The following is a 25,837-nucleotide window of genomic DNA, read 5'->3' on the forward strand; positions in this document are numbered from 1 at the left end:
TGGTTGACGGGAAGGTTACGAGGGTCTTCGACCGGCTGGACGAGGTCAATGACCCACCTGTATAAGATTATTTTAATTTTTATTTGTATATTTTGATATAACCGATCGAACTCGATCGACTGTTCGATTGATCGCGTTCGCTCGGTTATTAGGTTATTTTTTGACAAACACTTATGTAAATTTTTAGCCCCTTATTTATTTCATCTGCTAGCTCTTTCCTGCTTTCATTCGTTTATTGCTTCACGTTGGCGACCGACCGTACTTCTGTTGTTTACTAGCATTGGCGATCGGCCGTCTTAATTGTTTATCTTGTTAATTTGGGTTGCGCTTAGTTTTGGGCTGACTGGACGACCGACGCGCATACATTAATCTCTTGTAAAACTATCATGATTATCTGTTCTGTATGGTTGACGTTTGTGCGCTCAAGTTTAGTTTTTTAGATCGTTGGTGGTACCCTCGATCGGTTAGGACAACTCGTGTCACTCGTTTACCCGTAGGGTGATTAGATCGCTAGGATCGGTGCTGACAGAGCGGGCCTTCCTCTTGGAAGTCCCCGTCTCGATCGGTCAGGCTTTGCTCGGGTCCCGTAGGGAGCCCCGTCGGTCAGATTGTTATGAAACGCTCATTTTATTCATGATTAATTGTAATACATTTTGAGGTGTGACGCGTTCCATGTGTTGGGTATTTCTTTGCCGCTCAAGTGCTCCAGCCGATAGGCTCCGTTTTGGAGGCTCTCGGTCACGCGGAACGGGCCCTCCCAATTTGGTGCTAGCTTTCCCTGTGTTGACTTCTTTCGTGCGTCGTTGGTTTTTCTCCAAACTAAATCTCCCTTGACGAAACTTCTTGGTTTGACCTTCGCATTATACCTTCTTGCCACCATTCTCTTGCACGCTTCAGCTCGCACGGCTGCTCGTTCTCTTCGTTCGGTTGTCCAATCTAGCTCCTCGCGCATTCGTCCACAATTCACCTCCAAGTCTTGCATTTCCCGCCGAAGGGTCGGTTCCCCAACCTCGACCGGCAGCATGGCGTCTGTACCATATGTCAGGTTGAAAGGAGATTCCCCCGTCGTCCCGTGAGGCGTGCATCGATAGGCCCAAAGGACTTGTGGCAACTCGTCGACCCACGCTCCCTTGGCTTCTCCCAACCTCTTCTTTAACTCAGCCACTATCACCTTGTTCATGGCTTCGGCCTGGCCGTTGGTTTGTGGATGTTCGACCGAGCTGGTCACGTGTCGTATCCCCACTTGCTTATAGAAATCCCTGAGCTTCTTGTCGATGAATTGACGACCGTTATCGGTGATGATCGTGTGGGGGAGGCCGAAGCGACATACGATGTTGCGCCAGACGAAGGAGTGAACCTGCCGAGCGGTAATATTGGCCAAGGCCTCTGCTTCAACCCACTTAGTGAAGTAATCTACTACTACCAGTATGAATTTCTTCTGCGCTCGGCCAACCGGGAAAGGTCCGACGATATCCATGCCCCATTGGGCGAACGGCCATGGAGCTATTAAGCTGTGTAACTCGGTCGGAGCCTTCTTCACATCATTTCCATGGGCTTGGCATCCTCCGCACTTGCGTATCATGGCTTTACAGTCTTGTTCCATGGTCGGCCAAAAATATCCCGCTCAGAGTATCCTTGCTTTCATCGTCCTCCGGCCGGTGTGCATTCCACAAATGCCGTTATGGACCTAGTTCATGACGTACTCCGCTTCGTCTGCTTAGAGGCACTTCAAGAGCGGCGCTGTGAAGCCTCTCTTGTATAGATCATCTCCGATGATCATGAACCGGAGCGCTTGCCTTCTCTCCGTCGGTCTGATCTCTTCTCCAGCCTCGCACCTCTTTAGGAGCTCCCGTATGTCGCCCATCCAATCGGCCGATCGACTTGCCGCAGCACATTCACCCGCTGAAGGTCTCGTCAGGGTTTGCCTGATGATTGTCTTCAATTGGTCCTTCTCCTTTCCCTCTGCCAGTTTAGACAGCCTATCGGCTCTGGCGTTCTCCGCTCGGGGGATGTGATGGATGGTAACCTCTTCAAATTCATTCATGGCTTCAACGGCCTTGTGATAGTACTGAAGCAGCAAATCATCCTTGACCTGGTATTCACCTTGCACCTGCCCGACCACGAGCTTCGAGTCCGTGTTACACTTCAACCTCGTGGCGCCCAAGTCTTTGGCTAGTCTCAACCCGGCGATCAACGCTTCGTACTCTGCCTGGTTATTCGAGGCTTTAAACTTGAACTGCAAGGAATGTTCCACCGTAAAGCCGTTCGGTCCTTCGATGACGATTCCTGCTCCAGCATTTCGTTTGTCCGACGACCCGTCAACGAAAAGAGTCCACACCTGCTCGGACGAAGGGATCGGTCTGTGGAGTTTGGCGGCAAAGTCGGCCAAATGCTGCCCTTTGACAGATCCTCTGGGTTCGTATCTGAGGCCGAACTCGGATAGCTCAACCGACCACGCGATCATTCTACCAGCCAAGTCGGGCTTTCGGAGTATCTTGGCTATAGAATGATCGGTCCGGACGATCACCTGGTGGCTTTGGAAGTACTGGCGCAACCGTCGTGCGGCCGTCAATAGCGCCAAGGCTATCTTCTCTATCAGCTGATACCTTGTTTCTGCACTCTGTAAAACCCGACTGATGAAGTAAATGGGCCGCTGCTCCGGGACTTCTTGTATTAAGGCCGCACTGATTGTATCGTCCGACACCGATAGGTATAACTGCAGAGGTAGTCCTTCTACCGGTCGGCTCATTATCGGTGGACTGCTGATCATCTCCTTTATCTGTTGAAATGCCACCTCGCACTGATCATCCCACTTCTCCGCTGTCTGCTTCTTCATGATTTTTAGGATCGGTCTAACCTTCTCTGTCAGTTTGGGCAGAAAACGTGCCAGAGAAGTCAGCCGCCCCATTAACCGTTGAACCTCCTTCAAATTTTTAGGACTTCTCATCTCAACGATAGCGGCGCACTTGTCCGGATTCGCCTCTATGCCTCGGGCGGTCAGCATGAAACCTAGAAACTTCCCCGCCGGCATTCCAAAGACACACTTCTCTGGGTTGAGACGCATGTTATACTTGCGTATCTGGTGAAAGACCTCGCCGAGGTCACGTACATGGTCTTCGGCCGTCTGCGACTTCACGACCATGTCGTCCACATAGACTTCCATGGACCGACCGATCTGCCCGCGGAAGACCCGATCCATCAACCTCTGATAGGTAGCCCCCGCGTTCTTCAGACCGAACGACATGACCTCGTAGCAGAAGTTTGCTCGATCTGTGATGAACGCCGTTTTAGACCTGTCTGGGCCGTACATAGGGATTTGGTTATACCCTGAGTATGCGTCCAGAAAGCTCAGGAAGTTGTGCCCCGAGGCCCCGTCTACCAGCCGATCGATGCTAGGCAGGGGGTATGCGTCCTTTGGGCAAGCTTTGTTCAGATCAGTGAAGTCCGTGCACATCGTCCACTTCCCGCTCGTCTTCTTCACCATAACCACGTTCGCCAGCCATGTGGTATACTTAATCTCCTTGATGAACCCAGCCCCTTCTAGCTTTCTCACCTCTTCCTCGACCGCTTTCCTTCTCTCTTCTCCCATCTTTCTTTTCTTCTGAGCGACCGGGCGAGCTTCCCGGAAGATGGCTAATTTATGGGACATCACGTCTGGGTGGACACCTGGCATATCGGCGCTCGACCACGCGAATAGATCTTTGTTCTTTAGGATTACTGCGCTGAGGAGCTCCTCCTCTTCCCCGCTCAAGGCTCCCCGATCCTCGTTAGCTATCCAGGTTGGCTTCCGATCAGGATCTCCTTGGTCTCTCCTTCTGGTTGCAGCCGATCCTCTGTGTTTGTTCGGGGATCCAGGTCCGTCATTGCTCATTCCGTCCGGTGTTGTTTCCGCGGGCGGCTATAGGGAGCGACCTTCAATCCCGCAGCGTAGCATTGCCGGGCGACTTGTTGGTCCGCATGTACCGTGCAAATTGTCCCTCTATCCGACGGAAACTTCATGGCCAGGTGCAGGGTAGACACGATCGCTCCGAAAGCATTCAAACAGGGTCTCCCTAACAACACATTGTAGGAGGTGTTAGCTTCAACTAAAAGGAATCTAACTCTTACCTCTCGACCGTCTTTCCTTGAGCTGATCCTGGTACGAAGGTCCAGATAGCCCCTCGTGTCGACTCGCTCGCCAGAGAAACCGACGATCTGCTCGTTAAACGGGACGATCAGGTCCTCCGACAAGTTCATCTTCCGGAAAGTCTTCCAGTACAAGATGTTGACGGAACTCCCCTGATCGACCAACACCTTCCCGATCCCGTACTCGGCTACTTCTATCGAAATGACCATCGGGTCGTCATGATCTGGGTCGGGTGCTTTGAAATCGTCGTCCGTGAATGTGATGGGAGGCATCGAGCGGACATTTCTCTCGACCAGGTGGACCGACTTCAGCGCTCGGACGTGCCTTTTTCGCGCAGCAGAGCTTGACCCTCCTCCGGCGAACCCCCCAGAGATGGTATTGATGTAACCCCTCAAGGGTCTCTCCTGGCCACGATTGCGACTCCTTCTCGGACTGCGATGTGATCGGGATGGTCCTCTCCTACGCTTCTCGCGCTCGGGCTCCCTTTTCTTCTCCGATCGGGTTGGGGGGACCCTTCTCCTCGGGCTTTGGTTCCTCGTCGGACTCCGCTGGGGACGATCCTGCCGAATGTATTTCTTCAAGTGTCCCTGTCGGATGAGCTCTTCTATTTTGTCGCGGAGCGTGTGGCACTCCTCGGTGGTATGCCCGATAGTCCGATGATACTGGCAATGCTTACTCCCGTCGGTGTCGGGTGGTGGAGGCTTCTTCCTGATCGCAGGGAGCGAATCGACGCTGAAGGCCTCCTGCAGGATCCTGGCTCGGGGAACAGCCAGGGGAGTGTAGGTCGTGAACTTCGGTGGCTTTCGTTCGGTGGGTCGAGTTGCAGGTTTGCTCGGTCTAGAAGCGATCGGCTTCGGGAGCGCAGCATCCTCCTTCTCCCTCTTCTTCACCCTAAACTCCTGCATATCCTCCATCTGTATGAATTTTGCTGCGCGTTCCCTCATCTCCTCCATCGTCTGCGGCTTCTTACGGCTTATCTTGTCTGCGAAAACTCCCGGCTGGAGTCCGTAAGAGAAATGGTGTCGCGCAATCTCATCGCTGAGACCCTTTATCTTGACCGACATTCGATTATACCGATCGAGGTAACTTCGCAGTGACTCCCCATCCTCTTGTCGGATGTTCACCAGATTGTCGACCGTCAGAACGGCCGGTTTCAGGGGCGCGAACTGTGTGCTGAACTTTGCCTTTAAAGTGGCAAACGAATCGATACAGCCGGCCGGCAGCTCGGAGAACCACTCCAACGCCTCCCCCGTCAGCGACGTTGAGAAGACTCGGCACCAGATGGGGTTGCTGACGGCGTGAAACATCATTTGATGCATGAAGACCCGCATGTGATTATCTGGATCAGTGGTGCCGTCGTACTTGTCAAACGTCGGCATTTTCCACTTTTCTGGTAGTGGTGTCTCCAAAATGTATGTAGTGAAAGGGGAGGATCCCGACGCGGGGATCGGCTGACGCGACGGGCGGCCCCCGTGGTTTGCTCCTGAGCTCTCCGCCACCGTGTGTGACGGATTTCCCCTCGAAGCCTGTGTCCTTTCGATCCGAGCTGGTTGTGACTGCTCATGTCCCGTAGGGGGGAGGCGACTCTCTACCCGTTCGGCGTCCCTGTGCTGCTGTACACGACTCAACCTGTTTGGGTCGGGCACGGTAGGCGTCGATGGGATTCCCTCGTCCTTCTGCCTTAGGATGGCATTCTCCTCACGTAGAATCTGCATCTGCGCTTCATAGTTCCTCTGCATCTCATCCATCCTCTGTTGCATCGCCCGTATCATCTCCCTAGTATCCGCTTGATCATCTGCTAATCTCCCTCCGTCCATGTTGCTGTTTCGGTTCCTCGTGGTCACCATATGGGTATATTCTCCAAGGAGACTGCTCGGCCCCACGGTGGGCGCCAAAATGTTTCGGGGTAGGGACCAAGAGCCTACTAAAAGAACTCCTTCACTTCGCGATATCTTCCTCCTCTCCAATGACTTCAGCAAAATCCACTCCTTAGCTCGTTCGGTTGGGATGACGATCAGAGTACCTGTCTAAAATACTCCGATGCTTAAGTTAGAAGGGACCGATCGGTGTGTCAGATTATCCGTTGTAATAAATGCGCAATTAAGATGCTTACCAACCTACCTTTGGGTCCTATTTATAGCTTTTGACATGGGCCTGTAATTAGGGTTTCTTAATCACGGCCCAATGACCCCTTAATGAAGATTAGTGACTCGTTTAACCGATAATTATTGACTTGTTATTTTAACCGTGCGACCGATGGCCGCTTGGCTAGGTTGATAACGTTGTGTCTCCAACAAGTTAACAACCTGTGTTTTACCGATCAATTGACAGGTGCTTAAGAAGGTCCGTCGATGCTGTTTTACCGATGAACCGATGGGCCCTCGAGGTTAAAAGGTCCATCGTTGTTGTTCTGCCGATGAACCGATGGGCCCTCGAGTTTAGAAGATCCATCGCTGTTGTTCTACCAATGAACCGATGGGCCCCCGAGGTTAGAAGGTCTATCGTTATTGTTCTACCGATGAACCGATGGGCCCTCGAGGTTAGAAGGTCCATCGCTGTTGTTCTACCGATGAGCCGATGGGCCTGATATTTTATCTGCTTGACCGATGGTCTTTTGTTTAGCGATGCTACATGGCTGTTCGTTTGACCGTAAGACCGATGGTCCTCTAAGGATAATATTTGACCGGTTGACCGATGGGAGATAGACCGATGGGACATACAGTACAGATCATAAAACCGTAAAAACAATTAATATAAGGGACGATATAAAATAAAAGTACTCAAAAAGAGTACTGTGAAGCAGAGTAAGTGTATATTTTGAAGACACTTTCCGAGGTTGGAATCAGATTCACCAACGGGTACGCGCATATTGTTTCTGGTTCTGGAGGGAAACATGATACACGTAAGAAAATAAAATAAAAATAACAAAAATATATAAATAATAAAATAAGTTTCATTCCTCCTAAGGAAGCCTTTTCTTTAAACAATCAATCTTATTTATATTATATTACTTTTTTTCCTAATCCGTAATTTCTTGAATGTGAAAGAAGACAGTATCCTGGTTATAATGCACAGGAAAATTGAAAAATATGTCTTCTTTGCAAAATGTTTAAAAGGTAAATTTTCCCCTCACTATTTATAATAATAATAATAATAAGATACTATAATTTAATAACAAAATGGTTTTCTAATTTAGTATCAAATTCATTGTTAAATTTAATGACAAAATACTCTCACAACTTAAAATTAAAACATAGGTAACATGTTTTTTACACACTCAAAGACTAAATTAATTTTTCTGTTAATTGACCACGCCATATACAATTAGGAATCTACGAATGAAAAATACTTTATAAGTTTTCTCCTTTTATATATATATATATATATATATATATATATATATATATATATATATATATATATATATATATATATATATTGACAAATAATAATGCACCCTTGAGACTTCGGTTGGTTTTACTCATGATATTTACGGTGTCGAAACTTTGAAAAAAAATTCTTTTATTTATGAATTCTTTTTTCTAATTAAAAAAAGTTTTCATTTCCTCTTTAAATTTTTTTATCGTAATTTTTTGAATATAAATTTATCAACACTCATCTATTTAGAAAAAGATAAATTTATCATTATCTGATGGAACACAATAGATAAATTTGTTTTGTTTCATGTGATTAGAAAATATTTCAAAACTGTAAATTAAATTGCAAAATCAAGACTTAATATTTCAAATAAGTTAACAACTTCTAAATAATTAGTTTCTCTTATCTTAAAGTTAAAGTAGATTTTTATAATGTTATTTGCACAACTTTAAAACCTAAAATAGTTTTATCAAAGAAGACTTCAATCAACTATTAGAATATGATTTTATGATTTCTAACATAGATAAATATCTGTCAATAAAGTCGAAAAGCCAAATGCAAGAGGAAAGTGGTAGAAAATGAACTTACCGAAAAGGAAAAATTAATATGTCCAAAATGTTCCTTAACTTCTTAAATTCACTATGTGTAATTCCATTTTGAAAATGATGAGACATTAAGGGTGAAAATTGTATCAAAAGGGAGAGGTGGAAAAGATATAGATGTATGAGAGAGAGTAACGGAAGAAAAAACAAAAGAGGAGGGGAGGGACTACACTTCGTTTAAGAAAACCTTTTTAAACTTAATATAAATAATATAATAAAGTATAAATATAATTTTAAAATATATATAAAAATAAAATAAGAAAACTTTGAGAGAGTCGTGACTCCCTCTTATATTAGAATACCAAATAAAATTTTATGAGAACCAAAACATTTATTAAATTTGCAAACATTAATGAAACCTAGTTGATCAAATTTAAAAATATTTTTAAAAAATATATAAAAAGAAAACAAATATTAAAATTAAAATGTATTTTAAATGTTTATTACTTCAATCTTTTAAATTCTAATGAATCCCTTTTTTATACACTAATAAAAGTTATAATACACACCACTTGATCAAAATAACGTAAAAGATAAATAATAAACATAATAATAAAATGTTAACATAGATCTTGTATCTTTTGAACTTCAATATTTGTTGGATGGTGATAAAAGAAATATTCATGATAATTACATTAAATTTTTATATCGTAGTAAATAAAGTTACTTATAAAATTGTAGTGAAAAAATTATAATATGATCGATAATGAGTTAGAAATAAAAAATAAGTAGATAAAATATATCGAAATATAGTATTCTACATGATGAAAATAAACAATAAATAAATATATTAAAAAATTAACAAATGTTTGTCTTCTAAACAATTTGAGAGACTATTGAAAGAAATCACACAAAGAAAAACAAATGTAAATTAAAGGTATGATAAGATCAAAAAATACCTTAGAGATCTAAGGAAACTTTTCAAATATCAATATATATACTCGATGGTTGAGAAATAACAAAAATTATTTTAGCGAAACAAAATAGTTCTTCAAATGAAACAAAAATTAATAATAATAAGTAAAGATTTTTTTTATATTACCTATTGAATGAAAGGTTTATGATAAACATTCTCTTGGGAAATGAAAATATTCAATAAATAAGAATATTAAAAAATAATAGAAATATTCAAATGTAAGACATAATTTTTTTTAGTTAACATACATCATTTTAACATAATTACATAAAAGTTATGATAAAATGAAAAATATATTGAAGATACAAATGAGTTTCATGACAAATAAAATAATTAAAAAAATAAGAAATAGAATATATATATATATATATATATATATATATATATAAAGTTATTTAATTAATTGTGAATATTTTAATAATTTAAACGGGGACGAATATTATGACAGAAATATATACATCCTCATATTCATCCCCATACTCGATTCAAAAAGTCGAGAATTTCTTATATCCATATCTATATTCGGTCAATACGGAATCCCCTCAATATATCATCTTTTTGCCACCTAGGTGACACGCAAACCTGATTATGTTAGAAAATAAATAGTTTGGAAAGAAAAAGAAATAAGAAAATAACAAAAGAAAAACAGATAAAAGGTAAAATAAAATTGAGGAAGTTATTTTGTTAGAAGGGAAATGACAAAAGTGAAAATTAGCTTTTTTGATGATTTATTTGAAAATTAAAATTATTTATTTATTTAGTACTGTGATCTGAAAAAAAATAATAAAGATTCCCATGTACTTTCGTACTCAATAATGGGAAAAGAAATTCCAAGAGTCCTTTGTATTTGAGTAGTTCGAGACGAATCGCGATTCTCTTCATGGACCCCACCATTAATTTAACTTTACATTTCTCCTCTTTAAACTTACCTACTTCTCCATGCTTAGTCCTCTCTTTGTCCTCTAAAAGAGCGCTGTAAATTTGTTCCAAAAGTGAATGTTAAGTCAACACACATTCTATGCATGTTGACATACATTACGATTTAAATTGCATCCAGTAAAAAAACTTTTAAATGAAACTTACGGTTAACATTGAAAAAATATTAGTAAATTCGTTTTTGAAGATTCAATATTCCCATTATTGAAAAGTTTAAAGTAAATTGTTTAAAATACTTACACATTGCAATAATGCAAAACAAATTTTACTAGGTAGGAAGTTTTAAATAATTTAGTTTTGCGGTAGCAGTAGACTTCCAAATTAATAGTACTTTGTACAACTAATAAATGAAACATAAAAGTAATAATATAGAATAAAACAGAAAAAAATGTGACAAAATTTTCCAACTTATCCATCTGTACAAGAAGCGACGAAGCAGAGATTCTTGGATTTTTTTTTTCTTCTAATCAGCAGCTCAACGCCTCGTACTTGACCGGAATGGAACGGTTGAATCCCGTTTGCGAGAGCAAGTTTCCAACCACCGCAAGATCGCGGCAAAAGACTCCCTGAAAAACCGCGGGATTGGCGGTGGAGGGAGACGAAACGGTGCACTTTTTGTTTTCCAATTTCTCGACTTTAGCCTGAGCTTCCAGAGCTTCCAGAACCTTTTTCTTCCTTTGCTTCTCAGCAGCCTCTTCGTCCATTATGGCACCCATCACGTTGGTGTAACCCTTCTGGAGCAGCCGGTAGAGCAAGAGCGACGACATTCTCGCCCTCTCCTTGACGGAATCGAGGTCCCGCTCGTCAGCCAGCTCGCACCGCTCGATGAAGCACATTGCCTTGTCGGGCTTGTGTTTCAGAGACAGAAGCAAATGCGCTCTCTGCAACTCCGAACGACCACAGCCGCGGCGCAAGCCGATGAGACCGTGGTAGTCCACGTTGGAGGTGTCTCCCGAAGCTACCCTCTGTTTCAGTTCCTGCATCTTCGTGGTGAGGGCACAGAGTTTCCCAGGAATTTCTCTGGCGCGCACGTTTTGGCGCTTCCAGGCAGGACCGGCGAGTTTACGGTCGCGCAAGATGGTGTTGTACAGGAGTTTGAGGTGTTCGAGGTCATGGAGTGAATCTGGGAAGCAACGAATGGATTCCAGAAGAGAGGCTCGGGTTTCCAGAGCTTGGATGCAGGTGGGGTCCAAGGCGAGGGTTCTGTTGCAATCGGCAATTGAATCGGCGATTCGGCCGGCGGACCGGTGAGCGGAGGCCCTGTGCATATAGCACTCGGCGAGGAAGGCCTGCGGGGCACCGCGGCGCCCGTCCACAATTTTGGAGAAGTGGCGGATGGCCTCGGAGTGGAGGCCGGCTTCCAGGGCAGCCAGCGCGGCAGCACGGCGCCGGAGGAGGAGCTTTATGTGGGCGAGGAGTTGAGTCACTGCTTCAGACTCCGGGAGTGGGACCCGGGGTGGGCTTGAGTCGCCGGAGAAGAGGGGGTTCGAGAGGGAGAAGCTATCGTCGGACCAGCACACGCTCTCGCGGCGGAATGCGGCGGAGGCTAGGCGTTTACCCGTTTGGAGAAGAACCATTGCGTCTTCCATTAGGCCTAGGTGGCAGCATGCTTTCCCCAGAACCAAGTATCTGTTACAGAAAATAGAATGGAAAAATGTCAAATGAATTTCCAATTCCAATTTTCTCAACTATTTTATATTTACTGAATACATCAATTATATATATACAAAATCATAATAGAAAATGTATTCTTAAGAACGTAAGACAAAATCTAGACGAAATACAAACAATTGAGTACAGTAAATAATTATCAAGACAGGTCCTTCAACCTTTTCACATCATTTATTTATTTTATTTCACATTATAGAGGACTAATTACAGTTTTTTCCAACACATTCGTAATATTTGTAAATCAAGGAGTGAGACTTTTTCACAAAAACTGTCTAACAGTAAAATATTTTTAAAATAGTTTTTCATCGTTTTATTGTGAAAAATTGTAAAAGAAAGGTGCCGTTGGGTTCCAAAACAACTTAGTTTTAATTATTTTACAGAGGAACAAAGACCAAAAAACAGGTAATGAAAATAACAAAATGAATAAAAAGAAATGAAAATACTAATTAACATTTCAAAGAATTGAAGTTGCAGTGAGTTACTTTACTTTAGAAAGAGAAACTCCCGGAGAGTTGAAATGTAACAGGACTTAAACGCAAAGATTTTAATAATATTATATTAGTATTTTGGGGTTTCCCCATTGTTACGGTGCATTCAATTGAATTGGGTTTTTAAAAGTAGGAGTTAGGAAACATTTCATTATGGCAGGCCAGCTGGCAGGGGCATTTACTCAGACCCCATCCCCGTATGACATCTACTCACAACTCCCATCTCATACAAAACTCAACTCCAATAAAAATAAAAACTCCATTTTAATTTTATATTTTATGATTAAATGCTGTCAAACAATTAATTCTTAATGAAAAAAATTAAAATCCAGGCGCAGTGACAGACTGGAAAACCAATGCAAGACGGGCATACTAAATACTATAATAATGGCAAATGACGTAGTATTTAATCTAATATATTTAAAAAAAATAAAAAAAGGGAAATACCTCCAATACCCTTCCTTGTCGCAACTTTTACACAGCCCTGCCATAACCTTCTTCTTCAAGTCAGAGACAGAGAAGCACTTGAAGCTCTGATCCGAACCCGAGGTATCAGAGGAGAGGAGCTTCGCGCCCTCCCTAGAGAGTTGTTGCGAAGAACTATCCGAAGAAACCGACTCATCGTTCGCCATTTTCAGGCTCGGGATGTAGTCCTGAAGCATATCCGCTACCTCTTTGAACCTCCGCAGACAGAGCAGAGACCTCGCTCGCAGCTCCAGCGCTTCGTCGAGCCGCGGATAGATCGCCAGAGCCGCGTCGAGAAGGTTGAGCGCCGAAGCGATCTCGCTCTGTTCCTGCGTGGCCATCAGAGTGCGAGCGTCTCTGATGTATTTCTCAACAACCTACAGTAACAAGCGCGTGTTAAGGATCGACGGAGGGAAAAAAAGATTTGTTAATTAAAATGGCGGTGGAAGATTCTTACCTTACGGTTGGTGAGCCACCAGTGCTTTTTTTCTGTGGCATTGAGATAGGGAGTGGTCACGGCCATTGATGGTGCTGTGGCAGAAGATTCAACCCTGGACCGTCAAAATATCAAACACCCTCTCCTTTGGTCCCTTTTCTTTCTTCTCCCACCTGTTAAGGTAGGAGTGTTATCGCTCTCTCTCTCTCTCACCGCACCTATAATAAAAGGAAGAGAAATATATAAAGGGGAAGAAGAGAGTTTGAGATAGAAAACTGGGGCAATGGACTAGTGACGCACAAACTAGGGATTCTAGATTCTTTCAACGTTCTTCACATCTTTTACCTTATTTCTCTCTTATTCATTTATTTTTCTTATTACATTATTTATTATATAATAAATACTTTTTTCCCTTTAATAAATGTATAGATCTATCAATTAAACAAAACTATTATTTCCGGTGTGAATTTCAAACTATCAACAAATAAACAACTGTATTTCCTTCTCTTTTATCTGGCTTTCCAAATTTTATTTAACTTTATATACTAACGTCACAGCCTTACAGGTGTAAATACATAATAGTTTCAAATACTGATTAAATATATATGATAACTATACATTTTCATTGATTAAAATAATGTTTCACTCTATATAAATATATAAAAGCGTAAGTAGAGCGCTAACACCTTGCAAAAAAAAAATGCCTTGAAAGAGATATTGACAACTTTGACCTTTGTGTAAGAGCTTTCATCCTTTAACATCATAGCTGGCAGCACACACAGATTTAGATTCTCTCACATTACCAATATTGGGACCTCGTTCCAGCTTTATGACTTGCATTTTATTTTTCTTAATAAAATATTATCTTTTTAACCGGTATTTTCAGGACAGTGCTTAAAATTGAAAAAATAAATATTTAATAAAAAAGTATTTTTAACTCTTTGATGAGTGTGGGTTAAGGATATTGGGATAATCACCGTGAAGCATTAAGTCAAATAAATTCTCCCAGAAAATGTAAGCAGAGGGAAACAATTTACAACATTTCCCATAGAAGTTTGGTTTTCATTAATTTCTTATCACCTCAAAAGTCCGGTTCTTTGATAAACTGTTTTTTTTGCCTACCTCTTTTGTCTAACCCTGGTCATTAACTCGAATAACTCAACATGGGTTGATAATTCAAGAGAAAAGTAGACAAAATAGTATCTTGCCATGTGATTTTTGATTTTGATTTGTGAAATGAGCATTAGTTAGCAATTTTTCATGGTAAAGCAGAGTGTGATGATGGAGTTTTAGATAAGAAACATGGTCAATAAATAAATAATAACCTGTTAGCAATTCACTTTGACATGGACTACTTTAATTTTCTTTTAGCATTGGTGATTATGGTGATTGTGCAACTTTTCAATTTGCCGTAATCACCGAGAAAGAGGTTGTGTCATGTTTTCATAAATGGTAGATATTTTAAGATGGATTCGTATTTTTCATTTCAATAAAAGTTTTACTTTAATTATGAGCCAAGTTTTTTGTAAAATTCGGGTCAACACATAATAGCTAATATTTATTCGGGTCAGACGTGTCTTCGGTTGTATGACAATTTGAATTAAATAAATAAAATAAAATAATAATATTTTACAGTGTTATTTAATTATCTCGTTTTGGCGGTTTATATTTTTCATAATACTAAATTAAAATTATATTAAATATATTTTTATTAGTGGTAATGTATAAACTTTTACCCTGACAATAATATATGATTATTAAACTCTTACGGTTATCTTGTAGTTTAATTCTAACTAGAGATGGCAAATAAACCCGTGCCCGTGGGTATCACCCGAACCCGTCTCCGTTTTGACGGGGAATTCCCGCTTTGACTGGATATGGATATGGGTATGGGTAATACCCGAAATTTTTAACTGGGGATGGGCATGGGGATAGGGATATATATACCCGCCCAAATACCCGTCCCCGCTTAAATTACTAAACTATTTATAATTTATTAAATAATCTAAAAAATATATATAAATAAATAATATATTTACACATAAAATATAATATAATATAATATAATATAATATAATATAGTATATATACATATAAATAAAATATACTTTTATATATATATATATATATATATATATATTTTTACACATATACATGTAATATAATATAATATAATATAATATAATATAATATACATATAATATATATACATAATAATATAATATAATATATATAATATATACGTATAAAACAAATTAATCATTTAACTAGTGAGATCTTTTATAAACAAATTTATAACATTACAAATTTATAAAAATTTAAAAGAAATATATATATATATATATATATATATATATATATATAAGCATAAAATATCTACGCATATACATATAATATATATACATAATAATATAATATATATTATTATATTTATATTATTATATAATATAATATAATATATACTTAAAATAAATATATATCTATATATATATATATATATATATATATATATATATATATATATATATATATATATATATATATAAACATAAGATATCCACACATATAATATATATACATAGTAATAATAATATAATATATAATATAATATAATATATATAAATAATTATATATATATATAAACATAAGATATCCACACATATAATATATATATACACAGTAATATAATATATAATATAATATAATATAATATAATATATATATATATATATATATATATATATAACATATTTCTCATTCTCTTTGTTTTTTGTTATACACTTTGTTTACTCTCTCAATTGTCTGGTTTGTTTTTCAAGATTTAATTTTGAAGGTAATTTTTCTTCTTCTTATTACATAATTTTTACTCTCTGTACATGGTTATGTTCAAATAGGTGTTCCTCAATTTCATTCTATGAAATAATTTTTAGGTTACACATTTGATTATCTTTATTTATTTATTTATTTTCATGAAAATGTTTGACTCTTATTTTGTAGCTATTCTTTTTGTTACTTTGGTTATACACTTTTTTACTCTCTTTTAATTGTTTGGCTTGTTCTTTAAGGTTTAAGCAAATCTTCAAGGTACTTTTCCTTTTATCATAATCTTAATTATACATTTTTTTCCGTTATGTTATGTTCAAATGGATATTCTCAAATTTGGGTCACACATTTAATTATCTTTACTCCTTTATGATAATTTTATTTATTATTTATTTTTTGTTTCATGATAATGTTTAATTCTCAATTTTAAGTGCTCAATTGCATAAATCCTTAATTTAATTCAAGATCAAAAGATGAAGAATCTATGTTTAAATTTGAATTATTATTAATTTAATTTTGTTATTTGTGCTATTTCGTTTAAGTGGTATAATATAAATTTTTAATAGTATAAAAAATATTTGAAATATTTTTAAACTTGATTATTGGTTTTCCTTTTATATTTTGTTAAAAAAGAAATTAACCTTTTTACTTTGTTTGATTTTTTTTTGTTACGTATGTTAGTTTCTAGAGAAAATGAGCACAGGAGATCAAGATTTGCAGGTACCAAGTCCACCACAGTGTTCACAACAACCAACTCCCTTTCAAAGTTCCAATAATGACAGTCAATCTCCATTGAATTCATCTACGCAAACACCTTCAGAAGTTCATGATGAAATACATTCAACAACACAAGTAGAGCCTGAGAAAGGGAAATTGAAAAGTGTTGTGTGGGAACACTTTGAAAAGATAAAAGTTGAAGGAAAAGGGGGACAAAAAACACTTTTTTCTAAGATTTCAAGTGGCAAAAAGGAATTGGCTTGTGGAGCTTATAATGAAGAAAATGCCAAGAGGGAACTTGCAACAATGATTATATTGCATGAATATCCATTGTCAATAGTGGACCATATTGGTTTTATTAGATTCGTGACAACAATTCAACCATTATTTCAACTTCCTTCACGAAATACGATAAAGAAAGAGATACTCGGCATCTATGAACATGAAAAACAAGTTGTTATGAAGTTGATAGATACAAATAAAGGAAGAATAGCAATTACATCGGATATGTGGACTGCAAGCAATCAAAAGAAAGGGTATATGTCTATCACAGCTCACTATATTGATGACAATTGGACATTGCAAAATACAATTTTGAGGTACACCTTTTTTAATTTATAAATTTTCCAGTAATTTTTTTTATGCACCTCTAGAAAGATTATATGTCTTACAAAATATTGCTTAATTTATAGGTTCATTTATGTTCCCGCACCTCACACAGCTGATCGACTTTGCAATGTATTAGTTGATTGTTTGTTCGATTGGAATATTGATACAAAATTGTCTACTATCACTTTAGACAACTGCAGCACAAATGATAGCATGATTGAAAAAATTAAGGATAAGTTGAAGTTGGACACACTCATTAAGAAAGGGTCTTTGCTTCATATGCGTTGTTCAGCACATATCCTTAATTTGATTGTGAAAGAAGGGTTAGCCGTCCTAAAAGAAGGGGTGGAAAAAATTCGAGAAAGTGTAGCATATTGGACAGCAACTCCTAAAAGAATGGAAAAATTTAAGGAAACAGCTAGACAATTGCGAATTTCTTTCACTAAAAAGTTAAGTTTGGATTGCCCAACTAGATGGAATTCTACTTACAAGATGCTTGATATTGCCATATGTTATAAGGATGTGTTTTTTAGGTTAAAGCAACGTGAAGCTCAATACACTTCTTTGCCAACTGATATGCAGTGGGAATTTGCAAAGGATGTTTGTCGAAGGCTAAAATTATTTAATGACATCACAAAAATCATTTCTGACTCCAAATACCCAACTGCCAACATCTTTTTCCCAAAGATTTGTGAGATCAAGATTGCAATAAATGATTGGGTTAAATCTCCTGAGATAACCATTCAAAATATGGCAATACAAATGTTAAAGAAATTTGAAAGTTACTGGAGTGTTATTCATGATATATTGGCAATTGCTTCAGTTTTAGATCCAAGGTACAAGATGGACATGTTAGAATATTATTTTTATAAATTGTATGGTAATGATTTTGATCTGAAACTTAGTAGGATTCGTCAAATGTGCTATGATTTGGTTTTGGAATATCAATCAAAAAAGAATGAAACTTCTTCTTATAGAGCTACATCATTGGAGTTGGGAAAGGATGTTGATAATGATGCGAATGAATTTTTAGAGTTTATGGCAAAAAAGAAAAAATCTAGAACTACAGTTATGAAAACAGAGTTGGATTATTACTTGGAAGAAGATAATTTGCCGGTTACACAAGAATTTGATATCCTATCATGGTGGAAAACAAATGGGTTAAAGTTTCCAACCTTCAAGCAATTGCAAGGGATGTTTTAGCTATTCCAATAACAACTGTAGCTTCTGAATCTGCTTTTAGTACTGGTGTTCAGATATTAACTTCTCACCGTAGTCGACTTCATCATATTACTATAGAGGCTTTGATGTGTACAAGAAGTTGGATATGGAACTCAAACCATCTAGGTAAGTTACTCAAATTTATTAATATTTTTTGTTAGTATTTTTTGTGAATTCTCATCTAATATTCTACATTTGGTGTTTGTAGGTGTTAAAAAATTAAAAGGAAAAGATGTTCTCATGAGTGAAAATGAATCTGATGAAGAAGGTACATTATATTCTAGTAATTAAAATTTTCAATTTCAATTATTATATCATATCTAATTTTTCATTTTTTTTTCTATGTGTAGGTGGATCGAATGCAAATGAAACCACTGATCATTTGTAAAATTAATAAATATTTTGGTTATTATAAAATTTTAGTAATGTGTAATATTTTAGCTTTTATATAATTATTTGAATTTTATTTAGTTGTTATTTGATACTTTAATTTGAGATTTATACTATTATAATATTTTTCTTAATATTTGACATCATGAAAATCAAAAAGAGTATGTTATTTTAATATTGAATATTTTGATAGTATCATGATTCCGTTGGTGTGATTTTTAAATTTTTTTTATAAAAAATATTTAATTGATATATGGAACAATAAAAAAATGGGTATGGGTATGGGTATAAGAAAATACCCGTTACCCGGTGGGGATGGGGATGGGTCAAAAGTTGTATACCCGTTGGATTTGAGGATGAGGATGGGGATGAATTTTTATTATGGGGATAGGGATGGGATCATGATACCCGTACCCGCCCCGCCCCGTTGCCATCCCTAATTCTAACTGGTTTGAAAGTGATATTAAATACAAAGTAATTTACTTTTATATTTTGTGTGTATCAATTATTTTATGCTATTTTTATGTTTAACAGTTAATACTTTACTTTCTACTTAATCAAACAAATAAATCTCATTATTTATAATATCAGTAAAAATAAAAACCAGTGCATAATTTTTACCATGTCTTAAGGTACGTTACATTCCTAAGCCTACGGGATAATTTATATATTTATTAGGTAACTCTAGCTGGTGTTAAACGATTTTAAGGCGAATATAACCTATTATTAAATTTTATAGTTTATTTTAATGTATTGACTATTGATAAATCATATTTTGTATTATTAAAGGTTGTATTAACTCGTTTTTTATTATAGTTATGTTAATAGAACTTTTTTTTATGTGTGTAACATGGAATCTTCTACCAAAAAAAGTGTGAAAATAATCAAGAAAAGAAGATGCTTGAAAGAGCTTTGAGCACTTTATGAGAAACACAGTATACTGGGTACAATTAAACAAATTTGTTTCTTAGGAAACAAAACACGACAATGTCGCATTAAATACACTGGTGTATTGTTTTCTGGTGAGAGGATCATGATCAGATCAAACCTAAACACACTAAGTTTAAATTATGCTTTTCTAATTTTAATAAAATTTAAAGCTGGGACATCAAGTTTAGCATGATCATGCTTAAGCCAAAATTAATGAGAAGAATGACCTGTGTTAAACGGTGATCAATTTTATGAGAAATATTTATTTACCCAGTAAAACTTAACTTAGTATTCAATCCAACACAAGAATCAAGAAGAACTAAAGGTGTAACTGAAGTGACAACCTAGACTTTCCATATGTTAACTGTCTTATATATGACATTTTTAAGAATAGATTTGCTTAGAATGGTGGCAGAATTTAAATGATTCAGAAAAGTAGTTCTAATGTAGATAAAAGATGTTAAAATTTGGAAGATAATTCGATAATGATATTTAGACCACTAAATTTTGATAATTTTTTTTTAATATAAAATGACATCTTTTTAAATAATTTTGAAATACTAAAAATAAAAAATTGAAAAAATGAAAAATCATTAGAAAAATGACACTTAATATTATAAAAAAAGAATTATCATAAAAAAATCATCTTCCTGTAATATATGTGTTTTGTTTTTCTGAAAGCACAATTGATATGCAAGAAATATGGTAGATAGCATTGCTTGTGAGGGAAAAAAAAATTGATGGAAAAGAGTGGCTTGTATCGTAAGCCACGGGAATCATGCTTTTTCTTTGAAGAGGGTTTGCTTTTTATTTCACCCATATGATATTATTAATGAATGCACGTGAATGGGGATAACTAGCCAGATGGGTTTGCCTTAAAGGCTTCCCTAACTTCTGCACTCCGTTCCCTTCCTTTCCAAACCCGTTATAAGATTTTACACTTCCCGTTTTCCACGTCACTCTCTAATGCCAGCCTGTCTCCACGTGGCATTCCACCATTGTGGCCCCACAACCCTTCTCCATTCCATGTGTCTGGATAAGCTCAGTTCTTGGACTCCACCTTTTTGTTTTTCTATTTCATTCTCTCATTTCTGTCCACTCTTATTATTGCTTTTTCATTTTTCTATTTTTCTTTTTTACTTTTTGTATTATTAATGTAATATGATTGCTGCTTTTATTTTTCAGACGTTATTATTGTTGCATTTTGGCATATTTTATATGATTGCGTGATCAATTATTATTTTAGTCTTCCATATAAGCCCATCAGCAGTCCAATACATTAAAAAAATGTGTTGTTTTTCTTTTCTTCCTGTGATGATAGTGTTTCTCTCCAGCAAATTATTCTAATTGTCAACAACAATGAAAAACTTAACTGACCAATACTTGATACCAAACGGAAAAAACAAATAATCTAAAAATAAATCATAAAGTATACAAGGATTGTAAAAGAGTATCCGTATAAAAAATCATCTAAACTTTCGTGGTATTTAATTTATATTTATTAAGTGTTTCTTAATTTTTATCAAGGAGATATTAGTTAATTATTTTAAAAATTGAATACTATTTATTATATTATAACTTATTCAATATTTAAACTTTGATTTAGTAAAATAAGTTTACTAAAGAACTATTTAATAAAGTTATCATTCTTTATCAACTAATTTAAATACAATAAATCTATCAAATCATTTATTTAACTGACTATATTTAAAATTTTCATTGTGAATTCGGATTCCCAACTGAAATTCATACTCCTACAGTTTCTGTAGTTGCAAAAGAAAAATATGGGGTAAGAATTGTTACTTTGGAAATTTCTTTCTGGTTAAATAAGAAAAAAAAAATGAACCTAGTTACGCTTCCTCAAATCTCAACAATGTTAATGTTAACAGCCAACGGCTACAGAAGTGAGGTGTGCCACATTTCAACTTCAATAATATAGTTTGATTTAATTTCTTTATAGTATTTTAAGCACAAGACTGATGAAATTTGAAAAGGTCGCCATCTCTTATTTTCGTATCACATGCCACATTTTGTACTATGATGACGTGGAAAACAAATTTAAATCATGAAAATAATGAGTACCACATCTTTCATTGACAAATAATCAAGCTTTCTGTCCAGCAAAAGACGGCCCTGAAAGGATTATTTAAAACGAAATCAAGAAAGATGAAGTGTGCATTTTTATTAGCGGATTAGGAAAACATTAATTAACATAATAATTGAGTTTTGGGTTTGACTCAAATATTTTGTGCTAAACCTTTGAACTGTCACACACGTACATACACAGTAACGTAGATGTCCGAAAGGAAAAGTGCACGCAGTCCCTGTGATTGGTGAGAACAGGTGCAATCGATACTTTTTAAGAATATTGTCATAGAAATGGTGTTCGAAGTTGTGCGTGAAAAATAAGATTAATTTATAATATATAAATAAATTTAAATATTATTTAATAAGTTGATTTTATATAATTATTTGATGCGAGTTAAAATAAAGAAAAGATGAAATTAGAGAAGCAGCATTGGTATTGGTTGTTTTGGGACCATTAATGGGGTGGCCTTGGCAAGGACATAAACTGGGTCTATAATACATATACATAGTTGTTACTCTGCTGTGCTACAACAGCTAAGGAGATCCAGGTAGGAATTGGGGTCCATAATGTGATGAGGATGACATCTTCTGTTTTATTGGTAGAGATTATCAATGGCATGGGATTGGAGGTCCACTTATTTTATGTCATACTTGTGCTTCACCCACTCTTAAAAATTCAATTTTTCTTTTCATTTTCAACTTCCTGTTAGATCCTTTTCCCTTAGACGAGGTAGAGTGAGGGTGTCTGTAATTTTTTTAAATGAGTTTGTTAGTTGGAGTACTTTTGTTTGTTTTGTCCGACAATGACAATAGGTCCTAGAATTCATTCGGAGAATCAATAGTAAAACTAACGATGTAAAGTACCGATTTAAGATTAGTTTTGGTTGTGGTATGACACATGTTGTGTCTTAAGTGTGGAATGACAAGTTTTACAAGATGGCCTGATGTTGTACGCATGGCAGGGTCTATGTTTGTTCTTGGGTACTGTTTGATTGGTGCAACCATTATTGGTGTGTTTCCTTTCCTTTACTTTTGGATCTACCCTTGTTTCGTTTTCATTCTCCTCCTATTATTGCCAATTATTGTTTCTATCCACAACTGAATAGGTAAGGTCCATGGTTCTTGCGCTGCAACTGCATCATATGTCTCGATACCTACAAATTAGTTTCGTTTCTCTCTTTTCCACTATGCACATCATATGCTTGTAAGTGTTGTTGACCTAATGTGGAAAAATATGCCCCCACTAAAAAAAAAGCTTGGAGAAAATGTTTCTTACATTACTCTTTCATTATTCGATTGCAAGATACCAAAATGTGAATAGGTAGACAATAGATCATGGAGAAGAAAAAGGCTAGTACAAGAACGAATAGTGTGCATTTCTTTTACTTTTTCGCTATTTTTCTTACACTGTGTGGGGTCTATTTATTTTTTTCATTATATAAAAGCTATGCCTATTTCTGTTAAGTTCTTGCCTTCCAAACATGTTGTCGTAAATGAATCCCCATTGTCTTTCTCACCTTCTGAACACAATGTTAATGACCGAAAGATTAGAAGGTTAAGTAATGAACAAATTTTAAGCGATTGTATATTATTCAAACAATTACTTTTAACTTTGAAAATAAATGTTATTTCTATTCATAGAAAGAAGGTTAGATATTCAAATAAGGTAATGAAAATAAGGTTAATATTCATAAATGTTTGTCGATATTTATAAGTTTCATAATTTGATTACGAAGTGAATTTTCATCCCATTAATAAAATGAAAATTTAGATTCGTATATGCCTTTTAGTTATTCACAGCCACTTTTATTCTTATTCCTATAATTGTATTACATGGAAATTAAATATAATATATCACCTACCTTGCTAAAAAACATGAAATTATATATGACTGATGGTTAATACTTTCATATTTAATATTCTCCATCAAAATTAAGAAAAAATTGGCTGTAATTGTATATTTATGCTAATGGGAAGCACTCATTTGAATGATAGGTATAAGAATTATATACCTAACTACACTTCATTATAGTTTTAAGAAACACTCATTGTTGGTTCAAGGAGGACAGATTTGATTATGTGTATTTATGTGTAATTATGTGTAATTCTAATAATGGCCACGGAACATTCTTTTGAATTAGACCATAAATTATACGCTGAACTACTTAATTATTGCTTAGTTACACCAGAAAAACGGCCCAATAGCTGAAATCCAATGAATATTCAAGAATCTAATATTTCTATTTTTCAAAATCATATGTTTATTTTTTATGAGATACTAATGTTCGCGAATTAAGCTGTATGGAAATTCTACAAGTAGGGAAGTTTTTTTTTTAAAGTGTTTAATACTTAAACTTAAAATGAATGAAATGAATGATTAAGTAGAAAATATTGTGTGTGAATTTATGTTCAGAACGTGGGTTTATAACATAGTTTGTTAAAGTGATATACCATTTTCTTAAAAATAAAAATGACGGAAACTTAGGATTCCCAGTTTTTCCAGGGTGGCCCTTTATTGCTTATCCTTACGCAATAATAAGATCCTTTACATATAAATATAATGATTGAAGGAATTGCATCCTGAGATGGCAATCTTCGTAATTGCGAATTTAAATATATTGATTAAAGAAATAAGTTGGAGATTAAAGATAAAGAATTCATGGGAAACGCTTTCCGTTCTCAAAGACATGTTTGTACATAGGGAGGCAAAGTGTGACGCACATCACAAAAGATTCTCTCAAACTACCATTCTTTGATAAGGTTTTTCCTCTGTTTCACTTCCACAAAGCCTCTAAAAACTATTTTTATCACTTCAAAAGCTACTTCTTTTCACTCAAAAAATATGCATTAACCTCTCATCAATGCTATAATCTATTTTTCAACGCGTAAAGGCTTCAATATTCTATAATCAAAATCTTTTTTTTTTTTTTGTGTGGATATATATTGTTCAAGTTTGAGCATTTATTTGTTTGCCTCGTATTCCTCTGATGGTTATCCATAGTGGTTACCTTTCCAAGGGCTTCTCTGCAAAAACTGAGGGAACCTCTGTGGGATGCACGTGTCTTGTTGATGAAATTTCACGTGGAGATGGTGACCCATGTGTAGTGTAGCTTTCGCTTTGCGAGCCAACAGTAATAATACACTAACATATACATATTGGTATGCATGTGTAGCTTCAATTTCAATGGATTTATGGCCAACAACGCCAGCTTAATAGGGGTGTGATTTCATATCACTCTTATGCTTACCTCAAAAGTTTTTCCAATAATGCATCATCCTCACCAAATTCAAATTCAAATTTTCAGACACACATCATATGCTTCTGTTCATTTTTTTTTTCTTTCTTTTTAAATCCTTTATTTATCTCTCTCACTAATCATTTACTCTTTTTTAAATACAAGCATATTATATGTCTATTAATTCTCTGAATCTGTCAGCTAAACATTATATTAAACTTCATCTCGCTGTTAAACCATGATGAATCGGAGTAATATAAATATAAAACTATCAAATTTAAATCCGTGAATAAAGTTTGACAGGTGGCAGGCATATAGAGAACGATTCTTCTTCTATCACGTCATACCAGGTTTTTGAAACATGGGAATTAAGGTTTCACTCGGGTCATCAATCAACAAGACACAGATGTAACAAAGTTTTTTAAGGATAAACCTAATATCAAACCGCACTGAAAATTATGGCTAACCACTCCCACAACATTATTAGGAAATCACAGCAAATCCAAAACAACACCACAAGGAGCAATAATGCGTGTATAATGGGATCAGATTCCCAAAGTCAAGAATTTTCTGCAGCACACGTTCCAGTGATAAGAATCAACGGATAAAAATCAAACTATTCAACTTAAAATGTGTTTGCAGAATCAAATATGCGAGTATGAACGTACAAATGGAGGGAATTTCGGAATTTATTTATGGTGTGAATGCTATGAGATTGTTTTGAAAGTGTGAGATGATGAAAAGTCAACATTGAAGATTGGATGGGAAGAAAGAAGCAGGAGGCAAGTGGGGCAATTAAACTAAT

At 36.2% G+C, this 25,837-nt stretch overlaps 2 protein-coding genes across 2 annotated transcripts; both read right to left on the reverse strand.

Annotated features, from left to right (window-relative positions):
• Nucleotides 1-3,867: 3,867 nt before the first annotated feature.
• LOC114191311 lies at nucleotides 3,868-5,943 on the reverse strand. Its single transcript, XM_028080481.1, has one exon. The coding sequence runs from the start codon at nucleotides 5,941-5,943 to the stop codon at nucleotides 3,868-3,870; it is 2,076 nt and encodes a 691-aa protein (XP_027936282.1).
• A 4,264-nt stretch (nucleotides 5,944-10,207) lies between these two features.
• Nucleotides 10,208-13,326, reverse strand: LOC114192089. Its single transcript, XM_028081667.1, has 3 exons — nucleotides 13,040-13,326; nucleotides 12,565-12,959; nucleotides 10,208-11,587 (listed from the first exon to the last, which is right to left on the reverse strand). Exons 1-3 carry the CDS (start codon nucleotides 13,103-13,105, stop codon nucleotides 10,426-10,428), a joined length of 1,623 nt encoding a protein of 540 aa, XP_027937468.1. The 5' UTR covers nucleotides 13,106-13,326; the 3' UTR covers nucleotides 10,208-10,425.
• Nucleotides 13,327-25,837: the final 12,511 nt, after the last annotated feature.

Source organism: Vigna unguiculata, chromosome 7 (genome assembly GCF_004118075.2).
Source record: "Vigna unguiculata cultivar IT97K-499-35 chromosome 7, ASM411807v1, whole genome shotgun sequence".
NCBI lineage: Eukaryota > Viridiplantae > Streptophyta > Magnoliopsida > Fabales > Fabaceae > Vigna > Vigna unguiculata.

Excerpts from the sequence above, each read along its gene's own strand:
- LOC114191311 (XM_028080481.1), bottom strand. The coding sequence starts at position 5,943 with ATGGACGGAGGGAGATTAGCAGATGATCAAGCGGATACTAGGGAGATG.
- LOC114192089 (XM_028081667.1), bottom strand. The coding sequence starts at position 13,105 with ATGGCCGTGACCACTCCCTATCTCAATGCCACAGAAAAAAAGCACTGG. Across the intron at positions 12,960-13,039 it reads GGTGGCTCACCAACCGTAAG|GTTGTTGAGAAATACATCAG; the intron begins GTAAGAATCTTC and ends TTGTTACTGTAG. Across the intron at positions 11,588-12,564 it reads GACAAGGAAGGGTATTGGAG|ATACTTGGTTCTGGGGAAAG; the intron begins GTATTTCCCTTT and ends TTTCTGTAACAG.